The 21876-nt window shown below is 45.8% G+C and overlaps 1 protein-coding gene across 1 annotated transcript; it reads left to right on the top strand.

The window, feature by feature from the left end:
* Window positions 1-7881: 7881 nt before the first annotated feature.
* On the top strand, window positions 7882-8838 carry LOC118575105 (olfactory receptor 226-like). Its single transcript, XM_036175784.1, has one exon. It carries the CDS (start codon window positions 7882-7884, stop codon window positions 8836-8838), a length of 957 nt encoding a protein of 318 aa, XP_036031677.1.
* Window positions 8839-21876: the final 13038 nt, after the last annotated feature.

Raw genomic sequence — 21876 nt, 5'->3', positions numbered from 1 at the left:
CCCTCCATTTCCATGTTTGATGTTTTCCTGTGGGACACGTGTGGGAAGTTTTTTAAATAGTTTATTGGCATACTCATTGCACATAGTACTTGGTTTAATGAAGATACTTTCATATAGGTAAAACATGTACTTTGGCCATATTCACCCTCACTCTCTCCATTTTCTCCATCCACTGCTTGCTAGCCATCATCATTCCCCAGTCTCATTTCTGCTTTCATGTCATATATTCATGAATAATTTGTCATGTGCAGTCTAGAATCCACAAGTGAAAGGAAACTGACTCTGACTTAATTCATGTAAAGTGATGGTCTCCAGCTGCATCCATTTTCCTGCAAAGAACAGAATTTTGCTCTTCTTTATAGCTGGATAAATCTATTTTGTGTATGTTTCATATCTTTGGCCCTAGGCTGACCAACAGCTTGGCTAGTGTGAGCACTGCTGCATAAAACTGTTGTGCAAGAATTTCTGTGAAATGTTGACTCAGAAGCCTTTGAGTGAATATCCAGGAGTGGTATAGCTGAGTCACATGGAAGTTCTCTTTTTGGTTTTTCTGAGGAACCTCCATAGTGGTAATTGTTTATTATAAATTTAATTTCTTTGATAAATACTGGAATATTCAAATAATGTATTTGTGATTATATCAGTGCTCCTGAAAGTATAAATTTAATCCTCATTAATGAATTTATTGTAATAAAACTATTTGTAAATTCCTTATATTACTTTTAATCATTAGTGAAATCCACATGAAACCCCTCTTCAATCTCTCAACTCCTACTGATAATTTGTGGGCTTTCTCCTTTATCTTAACTAGTCTGAATAAAGCAGACTTTGTTTTATTAACATTTTATCCAGTTGACCTCCAGGCTTGTTGATAATCCATATTTTGCTCACATTTGTTTATTATTTCTGTCTTCCTATGATTTAAATTTGATCTGTTCTTCTCTTTCTAGTTTCTTAAGACTTCTCTGGTTCTTAAGCTTGTCTTTTGTTCAAATGAACACCCCAAAGCTATGGCTTTCCCTCCAGGCATTACATTATCTACATTCCCCAGATTAATATATTTCATCTTCATCCTCACTACTTTGAGTGTCTTGAGGGAAGACGGCCTGGGAGCTTCATAAGCTAAACATACACCTACCACCTGCCACATTTTATTTTACTTTTAAGTGTTTACTTGGATTATGAAATTAAAATGCTGAGAATATGAAAAAACTGTACATGAGTGTCCATGACCAAATTGCTCATAACTGCCAATAACTGAGATATGTCCAGTGTCTACGCACTGGCATGAGAATTAATCACCCACAGGTTATGATGGAAAATTGTCATGAATTTTTCCAGTGTGCTGCAGGTGTGTGTAACATGGATAATCAAAGGCTCAGACTGCCTGATTTCACTCACACTGCACGTTTTGCAGTTCTAGGAAATGCAAATTAGGCTTTAGTACCAGGAAGCCCCAGTGGTTTCCTGGGGGAGAAAGGAGGCAAGTGTGCAACCCTGAGATACTCACTATGTGGACGGCAGTGAGGAGCCCATGGGTGTGTTCTAGAGTACACTAAACTGTGTACTCTAACTGTGTGTGGTTATCAAACGTCAAACAAATCTGCTTAAAGCTCTTTTTAAGAAAGAAAAGGCCACCCAAGGAAACTCCAGACTCCGAGCCACAAAGCAGCAACACCCTAACTGCTTCCTCTGACCAGCATTTGGGCAAAGCTGACCCTAGTAACCAGTCACTGGTAATTTGCTACATTGGAAAAACCAACACAGGAAAATCGTGTTACCATCTTAAGAAGTGCAAAAAACAAACAAATAAAATTCAATGGCCGTTTATGATCATAAGTAAACACAACCAGGTGCTTGCAAACCAGAGGGCAGAGGGAAGCTCCTCACTCATCCTCACACCCACCCACACAAGCATGCTTCTTGCTCTTCCAGATCTGACCGACTCTGCACCAAGAGCTGGAAACCTGTCCAGAAAGATGAGCAAAACACATACCAGAGGGTTAGGCAGTGAGTCACAACCAGATAATGTCACTGAAGTAGAAATGTCAGGAGAATATGCATGAAAGCCAGATGGCATCACAGAGTTCAACCTGCAGAAGACCAAGCAAAGGGAGCCAGCCATGCATCTTTGCATGAGCCACACAGAAAATTAATTCCAACAGGTCCACAAAAATAGCCAGTATGTGAGAACTGGTCCCAAATATGTGAGATATCTTTATTCAGAAAGCTGAGAGACACTAACAGGAGTGTAAATAAATGTGGAAATGCATCAAGGTGATGGGCTGGAAGTCTCAATTTTACAAACTTACACAGATGTGGAATTATGGGTCCACAAACTGAGAATTTACATGTGAAGGAATAGCCTCTTTGCCTAAGGAGCTAAATGTGGAAGCATGTTTGAGATTTGGTATGTTCACTGGGGTCTTCCCAGGAGTAGAGAGGGTAGCTAGCAGAGAACAGATTGGGGTGGGCCTCTTCTTGCCTTCCTAGGTATTCCCCTAACATGGGCATGAAGAAGAACATGCAAGTCTAGAACATTTCTAGACTCTAGAAAGAGACAAAGACAGAGGATAGGTCTTGGAGCTGGGACTTCAGCATTCCTGCTCCTCAGATAGAAGGGCAGAGATGTTTCAGTGCTGATCTTAGAAGCCAAGAGAGAACTGGTGGACAAGGAGAGCAGAGGAAGAGTTAGGGCTCTAGAGAGAACTGGGAAGGACCAGGACACCGTGCAGAGTTGCAGGGGGCCTGTTAGCAAAGATAAGGTCACTGGAATCAGGAAGTTGCTCCCCACCTTGTGGCTTCCTTCTGAAAAATGGGGTTGGCTAAGAGTGAGAGAGCACATTGGGGTAGGCCTAGAGACTGGGGCAATGGTGGGAAGGGGGTAATAGGATGCTGGAGGCTGTACTCCCAGTGGGAGGGGGTTCGACTGGGGAGAATGGTCTGAGAATGAGGCGGTACCCCAGTCTCTACACTTGCAGGCCCAGTTCCAAACAGCCCCTACGTGTACCACCCCTACCCACACTGTAAAGCTGCCCTTTATCAAAACCTATCGCACCTCATCCTCACACCCGAGACCCTGAAGAAACCAAGAATGTGCTGGATCTGGGATCTGGAGCCCCGCAGACGTGTCTGAGGAGCAAATGAGCAACTAACATTTGTAAAACGATTTTGAGGCAGGCATTATGGAGCCAAGGATGGAGGGCCTAGGCAGTCCCCAGGGTTTGGACTGCATCAGCAATCAGAGAGATAACGAGATAAGTGGTAGGAACCCTAGCTACAGGAAGCTGGTCCACTACCCTCTGCAAGTGGAATGGCCTCTCCTGCCTGTACATGCTGGGGCTGGAGCCTCCTTGTCAGACCCAGACACCTTCCCCTCACTACCCACAGCCCTCTGGCCTCTTAACTTATATACACTATCACCATGGAGTTTCAAGCCAAACCTACTCATGGGGTGCACTTGAAAAGAGACCTGCTATGCCTGTCATGGTCTAGGGACAGAGACAGTGCACCTCAGCCCCCAGCAAGGGCAGAGCCATGAATGTGGTCCTCCCAGGGTCCCAGTGCTAAGGAAGAGGGTCCTGTGTCTCCTTTAATAGCTCATCCAATGCTATAATCCTCAAAACAAACTGTCAAGGGATCAAGAAAGTGGTGGTGAGACATAATGGCTTTGAGAGAGGCCCATACCCATGACCCTGATCCTGAAGTGGAGCAGAGGGGCAAGGGACCCAGGGACCCCCAGATAACTTGCCCTTTAGGCTCCATACTGGGTGTTAAATGGTCTATTTGCTCATATCATGCCTCCCATGCCTGCCCTGCCCCCTGAGGTCTTTGGCTGGAGTAAGTGTCCATCTTCTCCTGGTACAGCCAGTCTGGCTGACAAGCATGGTCTCAGGGGGACACATGAGGATAAGGTGAGAGCAACCTACCAGAAACCACCCAGGGACAGGCATAGGGAGTGGCCTCTGCTTCTTCCTTCTAGCTCCAGCCCTCTGCAAAGCGCCAGCTAGGCAGGACCTTCTCTGCCAGGAGCCAGAAGGGCTTCCCACACACATGCCCTATCTCTTCCCTAGAAGCACACTTGGCTGAGACATGATGGGGCAATGGCTGCGGCTTCCCAGCTCTCAGCTGCCTTCCCCATGCTGAGGGTGTGGGGTGGGGTGGGACCTGAGAACACAAGGTCTCAATTCCCACCCGTGTGGAGTGACAGGAGCTCCTGTTTCATCTCTGGCCTTTGATAACTGTCTCTGATGTGAGGGGTCTCTTTTATTGAGTGGGGTCACATGTGCAGCCAAACTCTGGGTTTGAATCTTCTGTGTTCTGATCTTGTTGCAACAGGCCTAGATAGACACGGAGAAGCTGAGCGCCATCCAAGGACAAAACCCCCGCTCCCTCTCCTGGAGTGCAGTGCCGGGGTTTCAGCTGAGATTCAGGGGGTCCCAGGAGCCTACAGTCAGACACACAGTCATCTCTACCACAGTCCTGGTCCCCATCTTCCTTCAGAACCACGAGCCACCATCTCTCACACTGAGCCCCTCTCCATCTTCAAGGATAAGTTCCCAGAAGCAACACTGACTCTTTAGGAAATCCTGAACAAAGCCATGAAGCCCTTGGCACCTTCTAGGTGAGCTGGCAGTCAGAACAGACTCAAACCCCCAGATTTACCACCTAATCCCACCCATGCAGGTGAGAGCTGGGAGGCATGTGTACAAGTATGTGTGTTCATGAGTGTGTCTATGTGCACCCATGTATGCACATGAGAATCTGTGTGTGCCTGCATACGGCTGTGTGTATGTATCTGCATGTGCTTATATATGTGCCTGAGTGTGCACCTGTATTTGTGTCTTTATGTGTCTGTGTGCCTCTGTGCACCTGTCTATGTATGCACCTGTCTATGTGTGCACCTGCATGTGCACCTGTATGTGTCTGTGTGTGCATTTGCATGAGCCTGTACAGATGCCTCATGCATTTGCCTCACCCTGGTTGTATACCTGTGTGTGTGTGTGTGTGTGTGTGTGTGTGTGTGTGTGTGTGTGTATCATACATAGTTTGAGTCTGAGCTGTAGCCTAGCTGAGCAGTAAGCCTGGGGCTGATTTCTGGTGACCATGCTCCTCCTGAGCAGAAGTCCATGTGAAGGGGCAACATATCTGTGTTTTTAAGATCATCACTGTTTCAAAGCTGTGTTTGTCCACTGGCTTCTGTGGGAAGTGGTGGTGGTGGTTTTGAGTCTGAGAGCTTGGTGTTTGTCCTAGGCTATCTGTGTGTGCCAGATTTGCCTGGAGGCATGTCTATCTATGCGGCAGGAGTCTGCTACCCTTGTGAGGCCCTGTGCTCAGTATGTGTACATGTGGCATGAAGGAAGACTAGATGTCCTGTATGCGAACCTAAGTTTAACTGTAGGGTTTGTGATTAGGTCTTAGGTTTGGGGGAACATGTATGTTACATGCAAACTTCCTGGGCACCTGTCCATGGTATCAGCAGCCTCCAGTTTATCTCTACCTGTCTACTGTGGCAGAAACTTAGGCTTGCTGCCATGAATCCAGCATTGCTTCCCATCACATAAAATGACAGCTGCTGCTTCTTTCAGAGAAAGAAACAGCTGGAAGAGGGAGGTATTTGTCCCATGCCCACAGCTGATGGGCAACAGATCTAAGCAGAAAGCAATTGTTGTGGGTCACAGACTCTGCATCAGGGAAATGCCTGGCTTTTCCTAGCTCAGCTTCCAGACAGGCCACTTAGAGATAGCAGTATCAGTGGTCCAGCTGTGCAAAAGAAGGGTCTCTGTACCAACCCAGACCACCATATCTGACCTTCTAAGATCTTCCCAGACAACCAGACCTAACCCTGCTTAGACTGACCTTTTGTACCTATGCTGGCAGTGAAGTTGTCCTGTTCAGACATCTCAGTCCTGACTTTCCCTGCTCCGTGGAGGGGGATTCTGTGAGCAGATGTGGTGGGGATTGTAGTGTCTGCTATGGATGTCCAGGTAGCCCAGTAGGAATCCTGTCATAACCCTGATTGACAGAAAAATCTGGGGCTTGTGGGGAGGAGGTGTCCTGTCCAAAGTCACAGCCCCTCCAAAAAAAAGGGTGGGATGTGAGCCCAGCTCCTGTCCCAGAATTCTGCTACATCTGTGGTCTCTGGGAGAAAAAACTACATATCAATTATCCTCCTTGCTCAGGCACTGAGCAGCATGCTGAGATATGTTGGAGGTGCAAAATTCTTGGTGCAGTAGAGAGGGTACTTTAGCAAGGCTGAAAAGCCACCTTCTCAGGAGCTTGTAATGCATTCTTACTCCAAAAGCCACTTCATGGGTTGTAGAACAGAGGAGCTGCCCTGGGAAGATCTTTTTGTTGACTAGCACCAGAGGCCCCTACAGCAGCATCCTCTCTACCCCAGGCTCAGTCCCGAGGCTTAGCTTGGGCCCTAGTCTGAGAACACCATCCCTGGACACCTGGGGACTGCAGAGTATGGAGCGGCTGGGTTCTGTGCTGGTCACTGGCTGTGTTTATTAACAGCACTCTAGAGACAGAATACAAATGGAGAAAAGTCTGGAGGTTGATCCTCAGCTACACTGGTCTAATGTGTTCTCTGTGAAATAAACCTGTGTGTTTAGCAAACGAGCCACACTTTCCTGTGCAGTCATGAGAGGATGCAGCAAGGACTGCCACGACTCTAGCTATGGAAACAAGCAGACATTTTTCCAGCCACTCCAAGTGAATAGGTTTATTTACGTATTTGTATCTTAATCCTTGTGAATGCGTGTCCATGTGTGTGAGTGCAGGCACATACATGCTGTGGCGTATAGATAAACATCCGAGGACAGCCTCGATGCCAGTCTTCTCCTTCCCCTTGTTGGAGACAGAGTTCCTTTTCACTACCGCACTTACCAGACTAGCCAATCTGTGAGCTTCTGAGTCTCCCATCTTTGCCTCCCATCTCGCCACAAGAATGCTAGGATTACAGGTACATGCTACTGTGTCCAGTTTTACACGAGTTCTGGGGATCCAAACTCAGATTCTCGTGCTCATTCAACAAGCACTTTACTCATTAGACCATTTCCTCAACCCCCAATACATGTATTTCTCCATAGCTGCAAAGGCCCTGACTAAATGCAGCCACATTTCAGAAGGCCTGGGCTAGCCTGGGAAGCCCCTGAGCCAGAAAAGAGGGATGATCCCTCTCCTCAGCCAGGCAGAAAAGGAAGCTGACTTCTGTATGATGGTCTTTCTAGCAATTCCCCCCTCAGCAGGGTCTCTGAGGGCCAGCAGTGCCGCAAGGTGAGCTGAACCCGGGGCGGGGGGGGGGGGGCAAATCCTGCTAACCACCATCACTCTTGTGAGGCCTTGCCCTTTCTACTGACCACATATGCCCTCTGGTGACCCCAGACTTCCCTCCTTGTTACCTTTCCTCAAGCCTGGCCACTTGCCCTGAGACGTCCCGAGCCCCTTCTCCTGATACTGATGGCCTCTGTTCACTCATTCCTGAGCCTAAAGTGACCCCAGCCATAGCCTCTCCCTAATTCAGGGTGTGTGGCCTGAGCCTAGAAAAGCCAGCCTGGAGTTGGGGAGTGTCCCAGGCTACCATCCCAGTTGTTATTTGCTACTTCCTATAGCCAGGCCTCAGAGATAGCCTCACAATGCCCAGATATGTCCTCCAGGGTGCATGGTATTTGTCTGATATATGCTGAGCTGAATTGTCAGTCCCAAGAAGCAAGCCCAGATGCTACACCCAGTGTGAGCCAAGCTCTCGGCAGTAGTGGTGGAGAACCGGCATATGAGGATGAGGTCTCTTCTGTATCCAAGGGAACTCAGCTCAAGGGGCTGCTGGCCTCTCCTAATTCTTCTCCCTCTGCTCCCTCAGGTGAAGTTGTGGACATCATGTCTTCCAGAAGCAACAGCTCAGATGTGACTGAGTTCATCCTGGTAGGATTTCCAGGCTCCCTGGGGCTCCACCTAAGCCTTCTAGGGCTGTTCCTGCTGGCTTACATGCTGACCATCACAGAGAACCTGGTCATCATCACAGTGATCCGCACCAGTCCCTCACTGCACAAACCTATGTACCTCTTCCTCAGCAACCTGTCCTTCCTAGAGGTCTGGTACATCTCTGTCACAGTGCCCAAGATGCTGCTCAGCTTGGTATCACCCAAGTTCCAGCGCATCTCCTTCACAGGCTGCATGGCACAACTGTACTTCTTCTTGGCGCTGGCCTGCACCGAGTGCGCACTCTTGGGTGTCATGGCCTATGACCGCTATGTGGCGGTCTGCAACCCCCTTCGCTACCCAGTCATCATGAGCCCTGGTCTCTGCAGCCTACTGGCTGGTGGTTCCTGGTTCTCAGGCTTCACCATTTCCCTGGGGAAGGTCTTCTTTATCTCTCGCCTGGGTTACTGTGGCCCCAACATCATGAACCACTTCTTCTGTGATGTGTCCCCTCTACTGAACCTCGCCTGCTCTGACATGTCAGTTGCAGAACTTGTCGACTTCCTCCTGGCACTGCTCATCCTGTTGGGGCCCCTGGTGTTAACTGTCTTCTCCTACACAGCTATCCTCAGCACTGTGCTACGCATGCCATCGGCTGGTGGCAGGCAGAAGGCCTTCTCCACCTGCGCCTCGCACCTGGCCGTGGTGGTCATCTTCTACTCAGCATCCCTCTTTATCTACGCCCGGCCACGTGCCATTTACTCCTTTGACTACAATAAGCTTGTGTCGGTTGTCTACACTGTGCTCACACCCCTCATCAACCCGATCATCTACTGCCTGCGGAACCAGGAGGTCAAGCAGGCACTGCACAAGGTGCTGCAGAGAACAGGCCAGGCTCTGAGAGCCTCCTCCTAGGAGGAACCACACTTCTCCAGACCTGAGCCTGCTAACCAGTTCACCAGAACCAAGTTGGATGAGCAGATAGGTTGGCATGCCCTCCCTCCAGTCCCTGAATCCTGCTTTGAACAACACAGACAGCTGCCACAACATGGCTCTCGGGTCCCAGGCCAGGACCCTTTCAGGATGCCCTTGCCCGATGCAAAGTCTACGTTCATGTGAGGATTCTTTCCAACCAACCATGGCCAACCTATAGCTGCATCCTCTCTCACCTGAGGAGAGCAGAGCATAGCATGGCACACGGGATTCCAGAAGAAGATGCCAACACACACAGATCTTCTAGCTCTGAGAACAACCAGCAGCAGCCTTGACCCACACACACATAACCCAGTTCCAGTGGCTTTTGCTGAGAGGTTTGTCCTCCAGCAGAAGGGGCCTCATGGTTGCAGAGGGTAATAGGAGAGGAGAACAAACGGCTTGGGAAAGAAGATAAAGTAGGTACACCTGGAGAGACTGAGCATACTGCTAAGGAGAAGCAGCCTGTCAGCCACCTGATGAGCACCACCCGGCCTCCAGCTCTGCCAGGAGCCTAAGGAGTCAAAATGAAGCCAGGGCAGAAAGGGGACCCAGAACACACACCTCTGGACACTGACAAAAGGCAGGAGCTGGGGAATAACCTTCCCACAGAGATTTAAACTCAGTATCCTAACCTTCAGACCATTCCTGAAGCCTACCACCCAACAGACCACAGCACCTATGCCCTGAAAGATCTAGGCTGCCTGCTATGGGGCAGGTGTCTTCAGAAGACCCTGACCCCAACCAGGGTCTAGCCATTAGTGTCCATGCTGGTTACAGACCTGGCTCAAGGGGCTGACCAGGGATCACAAAACCTCAGTCTCTGTTGGAGGAGACTTTGGTCTTCTCCTCTTGAGGGCTAAGGACAGTGGGGATCCCAGACTCCATCTGTCACATGGCTCCAAATTCCTACCAAATGTGCAAAGGACTTCAGGCAATATGTACCTTTTAATGCCACCATGTTTCTACAGGGATCAGAGGTTCTGAGGACTCAGGTCACCCTCACTCCAGCCCTTAGTCCAGCTTTATGTGGGTCAGAAGTTGTATGGCATTCTGTGGTTTGGTTTTTTTTTTTTCTGATGATGATTATTAGCAGTGCTGGCAAAGCCACAGAAACCTAGAGATCCACCTGAACTACAGACACTTGAAAGCCCTGTGTGTCACAGTCAAGACCGTCATGAAGCACACAAGACATATCAAAGCTTCAGTCAGCACCTAGATACTCTGCTCAGCTGTGTAAAACAGGTATGCTAAATGACAGCCAGCTCCTGGAGCAGGGGACTCACAGAGTCACATGTACATGGAGTGTGGGCATATGAAGACAGTCTTCCAAGTCCTGGGAAGGTGGTATCAATTTCTCTGAAGGTGACACATGGCCTGAGAGTCTGAGGTGCTGTTTGTCTATAAGGGAGATTATTTAAGAGCTGGCAGTAAAAGGCCATGGGCGTATACAGCAGGTGACAACTAGTGTACAAAAGGTCAACCTACCAGAACCAAGACTTCTGGTAGAGGGCTAGGGCATCACTCAGGGCGTGTGGGAGTTATTGCCTTTTGAATGAATTGGCTATTTCTTGTTGCAAATTTCTTATGCAATTACAGCTATGCGCTCCCCATTACCATGCATTTCATAAAATGTATATATGTAATTTCAAGATTACATTTCATTCTTATGGGCACATCTATCTGTGGGTGGTCAGGAAGATGATTTTTCATTTAGCTGTATAATTTTGATATATAGAAAATACACTAGGATATGCTTCGTAGCCAGGTCTGTTGTCCCATGAGGCTGTTGACACTTAAAGCCTGCTTTGTTCCTCTTGCTCATACTAACACAGAAAATAATAATCTCTCCTCAGTCTAACACAAACCACACACATTTAGCTCATTTTTACCTCAGAGCAAATTCAAACTAAAGTCCTATATAAATAGATCATAAGTTTAAAACTTTACAGTTACACACAAGGTCAGAGTCACAGGTATCTCACCAAGTCTACTAACACACACACACACACACACACACACACACACACACACACACACACACAAATGAAGAAAAGCCTGACAATTCTTTGCTTGCCAAGTCTGCTAATAAAAAGCTATATCTCAGAGTTTGTCGCACTGGGCACTGTACCCCCTCCCTCTGGTCCTCAGACCTTGAAACCTTGTGTTACCATGGTAATGGCTCTGCTCCTTATCATCTATTCTAGAAATGTGCTATATGACCTTGAAGATTTTGAAACTTCCCTCAGGATTGCAAGGAGTCTCCTGTGAGAAATGTAAGAAGTCAGGCAAGAAAGGAGCTAAGAATGAGAGCTGAAAAAAAGCTGTAGACTTAGAGAAGCAGGAGAAAAAGAGAACAGCAGAGAGATCAGAGGCAGAGTTGAAGCTTCCTTAGAACAATGAAGTGATGGACTGAAAGAGCGTGGTGTGTGTAGATTTTTGGATATGCCCTCAGATAAGCAGATTCATTTGATGTCCACCAGATTAGATTTCTGCCACTTGTACACCTTCCCTGGACTCTAGGAGAAAGTTTTCAGGGCAGACACCTGAAGGGCTTTTGATAGGAGATTTAAGCAAGAGGAAAGGAAGAGAGGAGCAAAGCCAGGCAAACTAGGAGCTCTAGGTAGGCACTGTCCCGAAGTATTCTGCTGGTCAGCACCTGGCTGGTGAAAGGCCCATTTCTGTATTTGCAATAGGGAGGTCAGGGCCCTGTCTCTACATGTCCAGGCACAGACAGTTTGCCCTACAGACTGATCAATGAACACCTCTAGTTCAAAATTCACAAGCACACCCTCTTCCAAATACCTGTAAACTAGTCTTCCAAATGTGCAGAGTGGAGACTGGCTTGCTGAGGCATCATTTCATTAGTAAAGTATGTGAAGTACCAATCCTGTGTAGGTGCTGCCCATGGAGACCAGAGAATCAGGCAGCCCACAGCCTGGCTCCAACACTGAAAGCCAGAGCCTGGTGCCTGCCTCCAGTAGGCTCTTTTGGGTGCCAGGCCCCTGGTTGGAACATGTGTTCTTGGGGGTGGACAGGTGTTTGTACAGCAGAACAACTGAACATAGAGGCCCACAGGCCCACAGAAGGAACAGTGCCATCCCAGAGCCAAAAGACTTTGGGCTCAGGCTGAGTCTTTGAATTCTCCAGAGCTGATCTAGTCTCTCACTGAATACAGAGTCACCAAGTCACGCTGAACAAAGCAGAGACACGGTCAAGTTTTCTTTCTAGAAAAACACCTGTGAGGAGAGGAGAGGGGAGGCGGAGGGAAGGAGAGCAAAGGGGAAGAGAGCGAAAGGTAGGGGAGGAAAGGGAGGGGAGGGGAGGAAGCAAGATATGAGATATGGAGTGAGGGGTCTGGAGTGATGGCTCAGAGGTTAAGAGCCCTGGCTGCTCTTCCAGAGGTCCTGAGTTCAATTCCCAGCAACCACATGGTGGTTCACAACCACCTCTAATGAGATCTGGTGCCCTCTTCTGGCTGGCAGTCTTACTCGCTGTATACATAATAAATAAATAAATCTTAAAAAAAAAAAAAAAGATATGGAGTGAGGACCAAAGGAAGACAGAACTGGAGACAAAGAGAAAGATGCAGAGGCAGCGCCATCCAGCACTGGTTGACTGTTAAAAGGGAGTAAAAATTAAAATCTATGAGCCAGGCATGGTAATGAACGCCTTTAATCCCAACCCTCAGGAGGCAGAGGCAGGTGGATCTCTATGAGTTCAAAGCCAGCCTGGTCTGCAAAGCAAGTTCCAGACTTGGTAGGGCTATTCAATGAGACCTTGTCTCACAAAAAAAAAAAAAAAAAAAAAAAAAAAGGAAGGAAGGAAGGAAGAAAGGAAGGAAGGAAGAAAGAAAGAAAGAAAAGAGAATTCAGTTCTATAAATGACAGCCAAGAATCAACTCAGCAATGGGTGGTAGGGAGCCCTGCTCAGGGAGATGGTGATGCTAGCTCATTCTCTGGTGATTCAGGAAGCAGCTGAAGATGTAAGGACAGGGTCAAGACAGGCTCTGCGAAGAAGCTAAGGGCTCCCAGAAACAACCTCATTTCTAACCCAGACCCACCCTGGAGCCAGACCCTGGGGTTTCTCTGACTCTGTCCCGGCCTACAATTCATCAGCTACAGAACCCCAAACAATGATCACCAGACAACACACTGAAACCTTTTCTGGTGTGCGCAGACTCTGGTTCTCTTCAATTGATGACACTCCATAGCCTGGGCTCCAGTGAGAGACCCTCTTCTCTGCCCCAAACCACCACTGGGATGAAAGCCCTGCTCCTCACCTACCGGCTCACCCCCACAACATAACCTACCATGAACTACCAGGCCTCCAATTGTGCATAGGAGGAACCCTACAATTCTTATCCAGACAGTTACCCCAGCACTCCCCTTGGGTTCCCCATATGGCATACATCACTCACTGGGTATCAGTCTGGCCCATTTGTTTCTGTTGTCCCCAGTTATCCATATCTGAGGCTCCTTCACTTGGATTTCCTTCCACCAACTTGTTTCCAAGTGGCATGACAAGATGTATCCCATAAATCAGCCTGACTCCACTGAGTATCAGGTCTCCCAAACTTTCAGAGCCCATGAGCTTTTCTGGCAACACACAATCTGTTCACCTGCTGTCCAGGATGGATATGCCTAATAGAAAGCAGAACCCTGTGAGGATGGGGAAATGGGTGGTGAGAGTCCATGGTACAGAAAGAGAAGAGAGACTGGTGAATGACAGCTGGCTATCCCAGAAGTTTCTCAAAGAATGGAGGTTGCTGTGGAATGTCTTTCTGTATGCTGTGAATATGTGTTGCTTGAATTGGTTGGTAAATAAAGCTGTTTGGCCAATGATGAGGCAGTACATTCCAATCGGAGATCGAGGAGAAGAGAAATAGAGTAGGGCAGATACTGTGAGCTGCCACCAGGAGAAGCAAGATGTGAAAGTACTGGTAAGCCACGAAGCCACATTGCAATGCATAGATTAATAGAAATGGGCTGAGTTAAGTTGTAAGAGCTAGCTAGCAAGAAGCCTGAGCCATACAGTTTGTAAATAATATAAGCCTCTGTGTGTTTACTTGGGACCAAGCAGCTGAGGGATGCAGGTGGGAGAGATTCCTCCCAACCACAAGCCCTGGCAGGACCAGAAAAACTTCCGGCTACAGGAGGTGAATAGCAGGGGTAGCTAGCTGTCCTGGAAGCTTCTCAGAGAATGGAGGATCTGGTCTGATGCCTGGACACATCAAATCAGTTCCTTCTCCATCCTAGAACCTGGCAAAGCCCAATCCTGACCCATGTAAACCCCAAAACCAGTAAGCCAGGATCCAGGATAACTTAGGATCATTAGTTAGAATACTAAGATACACAATTAAACATGAAGTCACATGACTGGACTTTTGCCACACACAGGGTAGACGGCTAGGCTAGGGTCTCTGGTTGGCAGGGTCTAGGTCCACAAGTGTTGGATCCTGTGTTGTTCATCTTCCATCCTAATGTAACTACATATTCTTTTGTGGTGTTCATGGGGCATTTACCAAAACAAACCTACATTCTAGGCTGTGAAATAAATCTCAAATCTAAAATAATTAGAAGTAGTCCATCGTGTGTTTTCTGACTGCCACATAATCAAAATAAACAAACAAAAAACAATGAAAGAGAAATCTTTCTAGAAATTTTCCAAATATTCAGAAACAGCACATTTTTAAGCAAACAAAAATTAAAAAAAAGAAATTAGAACATGATTTGAAATTACAATAAAGAAAATTGGAGTGTGTGAAGGGGATGAACCTACAGATCCCAAATGGCAGGATCTCCATGACACAGGACAACAGCAGGATATCCAGGAGGAGTCCCAGGAGAGCCCATTACAAGTGGTGTAGCAGAAGCCTGAGGCCTGAGCCAGACCAATGATTCCAGGCAATGAACACTTGGAAGATGAATGGACTGAAGGATAAATAAACTGTGTGACTCAGCAGGCCACGCCACAGCTTTCATGGTGAGATTCTTCTTTTGCTGTTTGTCTTGTTTATTTCTTTGTTTTCTTTTGTTTTGGGTTTTCTTTTACATTTGGTTTTGATCGGGGGGCATTGTAAGATAGAGGGCAGATGCAAGGAGATGGAGAAATAAGTGGGATCGGAGTGCATGATATGAAAATCACAAAGAATCAGTAAAAGTCCAAACAAACAATAAGTAAATGATATGAGATGTGGGCTGGAGAGAAGGCTCAGCAGTTAAGAGCACTGGCTGCTCTTCCAGAGGACCCAGGTTCAATTCGTAGCACCCACATGGCAGCTCACAACCATCTGTAATGCTAATTCCAGGGGAATCTGACACCCTCTTCTGGCCTCCATTGATAATGCACGCATAGAGTGCAGACATACCTACAAGTAGGCAAACCACCCATACAGACAAAGTAAAAATCAATAAAACTTTAAAGTTTTTTAATTAATGAGACACTACAAAAACAGTACTTAAAGGAAGTACCACAGACCAATAGAAAGCAAAAAGGGCTAAATCAGTAAGCTCAGCCTCTACTGTAAGAAATATACCAATAAGCAGAAGACAAGAAAAATGAAGTACTAACAGTCAGAGCAGAAAGCAATTAAATATAAAACAGAAATGAAAATACACCAAATTAATTAAGACCAATGGTGTTCATTGATAAAGTCAGAGACACCAATAAATCTCTAACCAACCTGATCAGGAAAAATTAAAAATTAAATGAGATCACATACAAATGATTGGGGATAAGGTTGAAATAGAGACATCACCACAGACCCCATGGACTTTAGAAAGATTCTAAGGAAATATCATAGATGGCTTTAAGACAATAAACTGACAACTTAGATTAAGTAGAAAACTGCTTGAAGACACAAATATGAAATCTAAATACCTTAAATTTGTAAGCAAATAAATTTACCCCTTGGAAAATACTTTAGGAAAGGTAGCTTTGCTAGTTAATCCAAGAAATAATAACACACAAACCTCTTGAGATAATTGAAGAAAATACTTCCCAAGCCATCCTAAGGAAGCACTACTTTGATTCAAAAGAAAAAATTGCAAAATAAACTATAAGCCATATTTCTCATGACTATAGGTGCAAGATTTCTAGGTAAATTGTAGTCTGTAAATTCCACAGGTAGAAAGCATAATACACCCGATCAAGTAAAGTTTGTACTAGGATGTCAGGTTGGACTAACATTTGAAAACCAATCAGTACATGGGGCTATGGCCCTTTGAGCCCAGCACTTAGGAGGCAGAGGCAGGCAGATCTCTGTGAGTTCAAATTCTACCTGGTGAGTTCCAGGCTAGCCTGGGCTAAATAGTGACTTCCTGTCAGAAAGAAAAGAAGGAAGGAAGGAAGGAAGGGAGGGAGGGAGGGAAGGAGGGGGGGAGGGAGGGGGGAGGGAAGGAAGGAAGGAAGGAAAGAAGTTAGGAAGGAAAGAATCAATCAATCAATCATGGCTTGAAGGCTAGAGAGAGGGTTCATTGGTTAAGAGAACTTATTGCTCTTGCAAAGGATCACAGTTCAGCTCTCCTGACAGCTCCCCTGACCCACAATGGGTGGCTCACAACTCCAGGGATTCCAGAGTCAGCATCCTCTTCTGACTTCCAGAGGCATCTGTATACACATACCCACACAGAGACACATTGTTTAAGTCTCAGAAAGACTCAGTGCAATCCATCAAAGCAACAAATTTTAAAAGACAAATGCTTTGATGTCTCATTCAATGCATAAAAACAGAGAAAATATAACATCTGTGCCTGAAAAAAAAAAAACAGTTCGCTTCAAAATAAGACCTTGAGAGGTGCTCTTCCTACAGGAAGCCTGATTGACTCCACACTTGAGAGTCCAGACACTTTCATTCAATGTCAAGAGCAAAACAGTACTCACCACTCCAACACTACACTAGTCTACCGACAGTCCAGAAAGGCCAGAAATGGAATTCTGATAGGAAAGAAAGAGGCACAATCCCTTGTCATGGCTGACAAGATAAGCCATGCAGAGGCTCTAACAGAATCTAAAATAAAATCTAAAGCTGGTAGAGATAACAGATTGTTCAGCAAGTTTGCAGGATACGAGGCATATGCTCATAATTCAAATGTGTCTACATATCACCAACAAGCAATAGGAAATTTTTAAATATTGTTGCTAGAACCAAAATCATAGAATAGCTAAGTATAAATCTCACAAAAGACATTCAAAACCTATAATGAAACCTATTTCATATAAAAATTAAATTCATGATTTTATTTTTAATTGATTTATCAAATTTAATTTCACGTGATTCTTTGCAGAGAAAGTTACAAAAGACCTACAAGAGTAAAGCAGTAAGCTGTCTTCATGATCAAAAGTCTCATATTATCACGATGCCACATTAGTCTCTGGCATAAACACAGCATCAATCAAAATCTCATCAGACTTCTCTCAGAAACCCTTAGCAGAGGATCTGGAATGTTGAAAACAACCTCCAAAGCATCAACAAAGTCAGACAACTTTTAGGACTGTTCTCAGACTTTTGGGGAAGGTGATGGCCAAGGCAGTGAGGTGTAAAGGAGACAAATGAGCCACAGCCATGCAGAGGCTGCACAAACGAACCACACCAACAAGACCAATAGGCTTGAACAGAGGTTCAAGGGCATTCAGTATAGAAAGGAACTTCTTTTTCCAAAAATTATGCTGGAAAAAAAATCAACAAATACCCAGATTGCAAAACATGGGCTTCAATACCTCACATCATCTACACAAGTAAATTCAAAATAGCACCCCAGAACAGTCAGTAGGTGTAAAAGGTATGATAGCTCATGATGGATTTTTACCCCAGCACTTGGGAGGCTGAGGCAGGAGGAGTGCTGTTAGTTTAAGGTTAGCTTAGGCTATATAGTGAATTCCAGGTCAGTCTGGGTTACATCACATTACATGGGGTGGGGAAGGAAACTGAAGAAATGGTTCAGCAGGACCCAAGTTCAGGTCCCAGCACCCATGTTAGGTGGTTAACAATCACTTGTAACTCTAGCTTCTGGCCCCTGTGAGCACTGTATTCATACGAACACATACAAAGATTCACATATATTTTTTAAAAAATGTGATCATAGGCCTAAATGTAAAATCTAAACTTCCAATATAAAATACGCATGAAAAAAAGACTCTATCTCGAGTTAAGCAAAATTCAAGTGTTTCTAAATGGACAATTTGAATGAGCATTTTACAAAGAAAATAGAGACACAATAATATGATGAACATCTCTAGTCGTTAAGGAACCACAAATGAAAACCATAACGAGAAACCACTTAACATCTGGTACAGTGGCTTAGATTACAGGCTGACCACTCAAGTTTGAGTGAGGCTCTGGGAGACCTGGGCCTCACAGGATGGCTGTCAGAAAACAAACAGAACGGCCACTTGGAAAAATGAGTAGAAGTTTTCTAAATCCTAAACATACAACCAAGATAGAGCACAGCCATTTTTCTTGTAAGAAGCATGAGGACATAGGTCCTTGTAAAGTTGTGAGACCGTAGCAGCTTCATGCAGAATAATCTGAAAGTGGAAAAATTCAGACGTCCGTCAGAAGGGGGCTGAGTAAGCAAAGCCTGATGTATCCTTACCATGAGCAACTCGTGAAACACTCAGCCATGGAGAATGGACCATCAATTCACACAACAGAGGTGAAGTCAGGATAACTATACTGAAGGAAGAAATAGTTGAAGGGAGAACAGACAGTGCATGATTCTATCAATATAAAACTCTAAGAGGTACAATCTGATCAGCAGAGATGGTGACAGATCAGTAGCTGCCTGTGGTTGTTTGGGGGTAGGTGACAAGAAGACTGAGGACCCAGCTTTCCACCCAGGACACAGACTTCTCATCGTCTTCATTTTAATGACAGTTTCACTGGCGAGACTTAGAACAATTCCTTTAATTATATTCAGTTTACCCCATCATCTACACTTTAATTTTTTTTTTATTTGGAAGCTCACATAACCACAGAGAAACAGCCAGAAGATGGAAAAGCAGAAGGTGAAAACATTTTAATGTCCATCCTGTGGTAGAGAGGAATGCAAGTGAGTGATGCCCAATGTTGAAAATAGCGATTATCTGGCCAACCTTCTCCAGAAAAATCTTTGTTGGAATGTAAGAATGTAGAAATGTTTGATGGTGAATGAAAACATTCCAGAATTGACACAAAACAAATTCATAGGTTCCTGGAGGCATTGCATACTTAAGATGAACAGCATCTCATTTGGCATGCAGAGCACTACGTCCAAGAAGAAACTCCGGAGACAGAAAGGAAAGCTCCCTGGGAAGTCAGAAGCCAGTGCGGTGGTGCTGTCATGGTGCAGAAACCTAATGCTGTGAACCCCATGCTCAGAGGAGATTGGGTTTGAGAACAGAGGGGAAAGAGCTCATTTTCAAACACCAGAGCTTAGCCTGGTGGTGTGTTAGCTGCACCCATGGGCACAGTGAGGTTTGTGGCATAAACAAAATGTGACTATATCTTGGGGCAGGGGGACTGCACTACCCTTAAAAGAAATTAGATGAATAAAAATAGAACTACGAACATCTCTACTTCCACAAACACCAAAAAGTCTGAAAGCAAACACAAAGTTGGAGAAGAAATTACCTGCCTCACTGACAAAAATCTAGGATGTGTGAAGATAGAATTATCTCTAACAGAGGTGATCTGTTAGAAAAAAAAAGACAGTTCACAGAAGATGGTAGCTGAAGGTCAACAGACTTGAAGGTCCTCAGCCTCACTGAGAATTGAGAAAATAGGAAGGAAACTGTTCAAAGACTCTGTGACCAACAAAAGCAAAAAGACCAGAAATGCCAAGCAGGGGCAAATCTACAGAGTGATAAGGACATTCCCTCTCTGCCACACGGATATAACTAGTGCTCCTCAGGAGGTGGTCAGGCGCCATAAACATGGACAGGCAAGGCCTCGTCCTGCTGGGCTCCCAAGCAAGAGGCCATCTATCCTATGCAACCTCAGGCACCAAACACAAGGACGCTTGGTCTCAGCATCTGAACAGCTGCACTTGAAACAGTCTAATGCCCATCAGGCTGGGGTTTCATCAGTAGATAGCCATTGTGTCAATGAAGAGTCAAGGACAGTGACATCTAAGAGATGAACTCCACAGGCCCAACACTGAGGGAAGGTAGCTATGAGCAAAGCTTTGACTCACAAGAACCTGGGAAGCTGGCCATGGTAGCTACAACTGCCTAAATGGAGGAGCCATACAGTTCCAGACATGGTCCTGAGCTCTGTTACCACACTGAATGCCTCTGTGGGGTAACATGGATGCTCATATACCCAGAGGTGAAAACTGCTTCTTCACACTGCATTCTGGACTGGTCTTGGGCATGCTGTGACATGGCACTAAGTGGCATTCTATTAGGAGCTGTCACTCTAGAAAGACCTGAGATCACCATGCCACAAAAGTGTCCAGGTGAGAGACTGTAAGAGCAGCTTGGCTGCCTCTACCCCAGCCTATGCCCAGAGGTCATGTCAGAGGTGAAGCCAGGAGAGGGCAACCTAGGAAATGCCCATCAGTCTGCAGAATCCAGAGAAATAATCAGTTGTTTTCACTGTGGGTCTATACACTTGGAGGGGGTGCCATGTGGCAGGAGAGAATACAGATGTTTAAAACATAGACAAGGCAGAGATGAACTGTAGACACCAAATGGTTGGATAAACACCAAAAAGGAAAAGAAAGTGTGTTCTTGGGCTCACAGGGGTGATGGATGCACCACCTGTGATTTTTCCTTTCATATTTACTACATTTATTTATTTGGGGGAGACACATGTGTCACTGTGTACATACCCAAGTCAGAAGATAACCTGCAGAACCAGGTCCTCCCTTCTGTCACAATGTTCGGGGACCAAACTTAGGCCACCAGCCTCAGCAGCAAGTGCCTTGCCTGCTGACCCATCTCGGGAGACCTCCCATGACTCTTGTGTTTCTCTCTGCCGCCGTCACGGTGCTTCCTTTTCATCCATCTTCCTCTTCCCTGATGCACTGCTTAGCTAGGTCCTCTGCCAAACCTATCCATTGTGCTCTTTATTTCAACTTCTGTGGTTTTCAGTTCTATGATTTCTAAAGGCATGAAGGAGTTTGTTTAATTTTTGGTTTTGTTTCCAATGTTCTGCTAACTTCTTCAATTCCCTATTCAACCCTCCACGTGTGTTATATGTGTGTCTATTCAACCCTCCACATGTGTTATACATGTGTCTGTTCAACACTCCCTATGTGTTATACATGTATCTGTTCAACCATCCACATGTGTTATTTCTGTTCAGCCCCCCACATGTGTTATACATGTGTCTGTTCAACCCTCCACATGTGTTATACGTGTGTCTGTTCAACCCTCCACATGTGTTATACGTGTGTCTGTTCAACCCTCCACATGTGTTATACGTGTGTCTGTTCAACCCTCCACATGTGTTATACGTGTGTCTGTTCAACCCTCCACATGTGTTATACGTGTGTCTGTTCAACCCTCCACATGTGTTATACGTGTGTCTGTTCAACACTCCACATGTGTTATACGTGTGTCCGTTCAACCCTAGACATGTGTTATATGTGTGTCCATTCAACCCTCCACATGTGTTATACGTGTGTCTGTTCAACACTCCACATGTGTTCTACGTGTGTCTGTTCAACCCTACACATGTGTTATACATGTGTCTGTTCAACACTCCACATGTGTTCTACGTGTGTCTGTTCAACCCTCCACATGTGTTATATGTGTGTCTGTTCAACCCTCCACATGTGTTCTACGTGTGTCTGTTCAGCCCTCCACATGTGTTATACGTGTGTCTGTTCAACCCTCCACATGTGTTATACGTGTGTCTGTTCAACCCTCCACATGGGTTATACATGTGTCTGTTCAGCCCTCCACATGTGTTATACGTGTGTCTGTTCAGCCCTCCACATGTGTTATACATGTGTCTGTTCAACCCTCCACATGTGTTATACGTGTGTCTGTTCA

This window comes from Onychomys torridus, chromosome 1, assembly GCF_903995425.1.
Source record: "Onychomys torridus chromosome 1, mOncTor1.1, whole genome shotgun sequence".
NCBI lineage: Eukaryota > Metazoa > Chordata > Mammalia > Rodentia > Cricetidae > Onychomys > Onychomys torridus.
Note: the sequence above shows the minus strand (reverse complement) of the source record. Positions and strands in the feature narration are given on the sequence as shown.

Coding starts and splice junctions, on each gene's coding strand:
- LOC118575105 (XM_036175784.1), top strand. CDS start 7,882: ATGTCTTCCAGAAGCAACAGCTCAGATGTGACTGAGTTCATCCTGGTA.